Source organism: Triticum aestivum, chromosome 2B, assembly GCF_018294505.1.
Source record: "Triticum aestivum cultivar Chinese Spring chromosome 2B, IWGSC CS RefSeq v2.1, whole genome shotgun sequence".
NCBI classification, from domain to species: domain Eukaryota; kingdom Viridiplantae; phylum Streptophyta; class Magnoliopsida; order Poales; family Poaceae; genus Triticum; species Triticum aestivum.
Window position 1 is genome coordinate 246,922,816 of NC_057798.1, and position 2,503 is coordinate 246,925,318.

Genomic DNA, 2,503 nt, shown 5'->3' on the forward strand with positions numbered 1-2,503 from the left:
GTATAACTTGTACTCCTGTCATTTTGCTACATCATGCATATGATTTTTTTTTGAAACATGTGCCTGAATTAACATTTTATAATACTATGAATTTTTCTGAGTTTACAAGTGCACAAACTAGTGATGGGGTTCATGTGAACTTATGTTCGGTTTTACCAAAATTTGCGGTCCCTAGCACTCTTGTAGGATAAATAGGCTATTAGTGAATTTGTTATAGGATATCGATAACGGGGCTAATATTTCCTTTTATGTATTGTGGTACAGCCTGATATATCCTCCAGTAGCTCCGTTTGGTCATGATGACACCTTCCCTGCTCCTGGTGCTGGCTTCTACCCTCACAGGTCTGTCTCCTACCATCATGTACATGTAAAAACATTGACAGACCAGTACTTCCACACATAATTAACCATGTGTCTTATTGTTTGCAGTGGTGGGCCGGGTGGTAGTATGCACGTTGGTAATATGTTGTCAACTGAATATCTTTTGAATCTCTTTACATTTATACCTCTATACTGTCCAACTTACAACCTATTTGATTACTACAGGCCCAAATGATCCACGCTTCTTTCCTTCAAATCCTTTTCCTGCTCCTTTTGGTGGCCCTGGGTATGTTCAGTTCTCCTATTTAATTGAAGTATTTGTTTTGTCATGTCTGCTGCTGTCATAAACGGAATCAATATTTCATAACAGGAGTGTTCCACCTGGTGTCCGTTACGATCCAATCGGCCCGCCCGATGTTCCAGGATTTGAACCATCTCGCTTTGTGAGGTAAGTTAGTTATTCTTAACATGTTTGTTAGACCCACATTATATGCTTGACACCCGGCAAGGCTCAAGATGGCCTGTTATTGTACTTGATTAGGTTTGTTATCTCAAGGAAGAAACAAACCATTCTGTGTGATTCAATCAAGATGTTAAAATAATATTGAATCTCAAAAACATATCCTGTGGTAGATATGATTTTCAGAATGAAGAGGAAACTTCTCTACACTGGCATCCAGTAGCGCAGCATTCGTTATAATTTCTACTTACGTCATGGAAGTCATTGAACACAGTTCACTATATACCATATAATGGAAACTGCCATGCTTATTTCTACTTGGAACAGCTGATGCCAACTACCTGATTTTCTGCTCACGCAGGCGTTCGAGGCATCCAGGTGGAAGCACTCACCCAGACCTCGAGTTCTTCCAGCAAGGCCCAGACTTCTGAGACTCGGCTTCATGCCACCTGCACCCTGCGCTGAATGACTCTGCTTTGTTTGTGCTGCGCTCATGAACTTTTTTTCAGTAGACCCTGCTTGGGAAGTTGGAAACATGAATGTAAACTTTTGTATTTACCTTCCAGACAATGCTTTGTGACGGTTGACTGTACAATTGTATATAGACCTGTCTTCGTATCCCTCTGTGCTTCTTACCTAAACTATTGGTGCGACTACCAACATCTGCAATGTCTGCCTCGTAGTTATCCAGTAGCCCCAAAATTTGCTCGCAGTTTCTCCGTATGCAGTATCACCGCAAAATGTTCCTCTGTATCTACGGGCGCTCCAAGCGAAATCTTGTTTTAATATATATATATATACTGCATCCGTCCTACAATAACTTACTTCATAACCCCGCTTATGCTCTATTTTATTTGCAAGAACTGTACTTTTCATGTCTGCATATTTAAATTGGGAAAATTAGGATGCTGCTAGGCAGCGGTGGACCGATTGATCCCCTCGCGAGCCGTTGTTCCCTTTGCCCACTTGAGTATACATGCACGAGGGAGAGAGAGAGAGCAGCAATAGGGGTGCAGGCTGGCGTCCTGCAAAGGCCCCACGTATTAGCACAAAAGTAGCCAAACATAACCATAGCCAGCTACAACAAAGGGTATCTCCAATGTTGTAATTTTTATTTTGCATTCATCCGCGGATACGGATGCGAAAAGCAGCCATTCAACGCAGCCCGCATAAATTTCAATTACTTCATGAACCAACCAGACGAAATTCGTGCAAACATGACGGATTTCATACAGACCGGACGACGTTCATGCAAACACGGTGGATTTTCTTTAGACTTCAAACAGTTAAAACAAAACAAAACCGTTCCGACCCGACCCTAAAGCCCTATCATATGGCGGCGTCCGGTGTCCAAGCCCTTGTCGTCCTCCATCTGCCGTTTCCATCTTCCGTGCCCTACTCATCCTCGGAGGTCCACGATGGAAATGGTGGCGCCCGTGCTGTCGTCGTTTGACAGGCCACCTGATAGTTCATCGGCGGCGCATAGGAGGCGCAGTTGGCGTTGTTCTCGGCTGCGATTGCCTGCACCTGCGCCTCCGTGACGACCGCTTCGTGGCGAGCGGCGGCTTTAGAGCACGGACGGCCTCGTAGATTGCACGCTGCTCCGCGACGAAGTTGGGGTTCGCGCAACCATGGCCGCTACGGCCTCCTCGCTCACGCGCTTGCCGTCGACCTGGCCTTCCGTCGGCCGGTGCTGCTATAACCGAAAGAGTAGAAGGTAAC

The 2,503-nt window shown here is 45.2% G+C and overlaps 1 protein-coding gene across 1 annotated transcript in view; it reads left to right on the forward strand.

Annotated features, from left to right (window-relative positions):
- LOC123044595 (probable proteasome inhibitor) overlaps positions 1 to 1,401 on the forward strand; it is a 6,446-nt gene extending 5,045 nt beyond the window's left edge. Inside the window, exons 5-9 of the mRNA XM_044467382.1 lie at positions 265 to 342; positions 430 to 458; positions 547 to 607; positions 692 to 769; positions 1,143 to 1,401. Coding sequence (XP_044323317.1) covers positions 265 to 342; positions 430 to 458; positions 547 to 607; positions 692 to 769; positions 1,143 to 1,212 — 316 coding nt within the window. The 3' untranslated portion in view covers positions 1,213 to 1,401. The remainder of the gene's footprint in view (positions 1 to 264; positions 343 to 429; positions 459 to 546; positions 608 to 691; positions 770 to 1,142) is intronic.
- Positions 1,402 to 2,503: the final 1,102 nt, after the last annotated feature.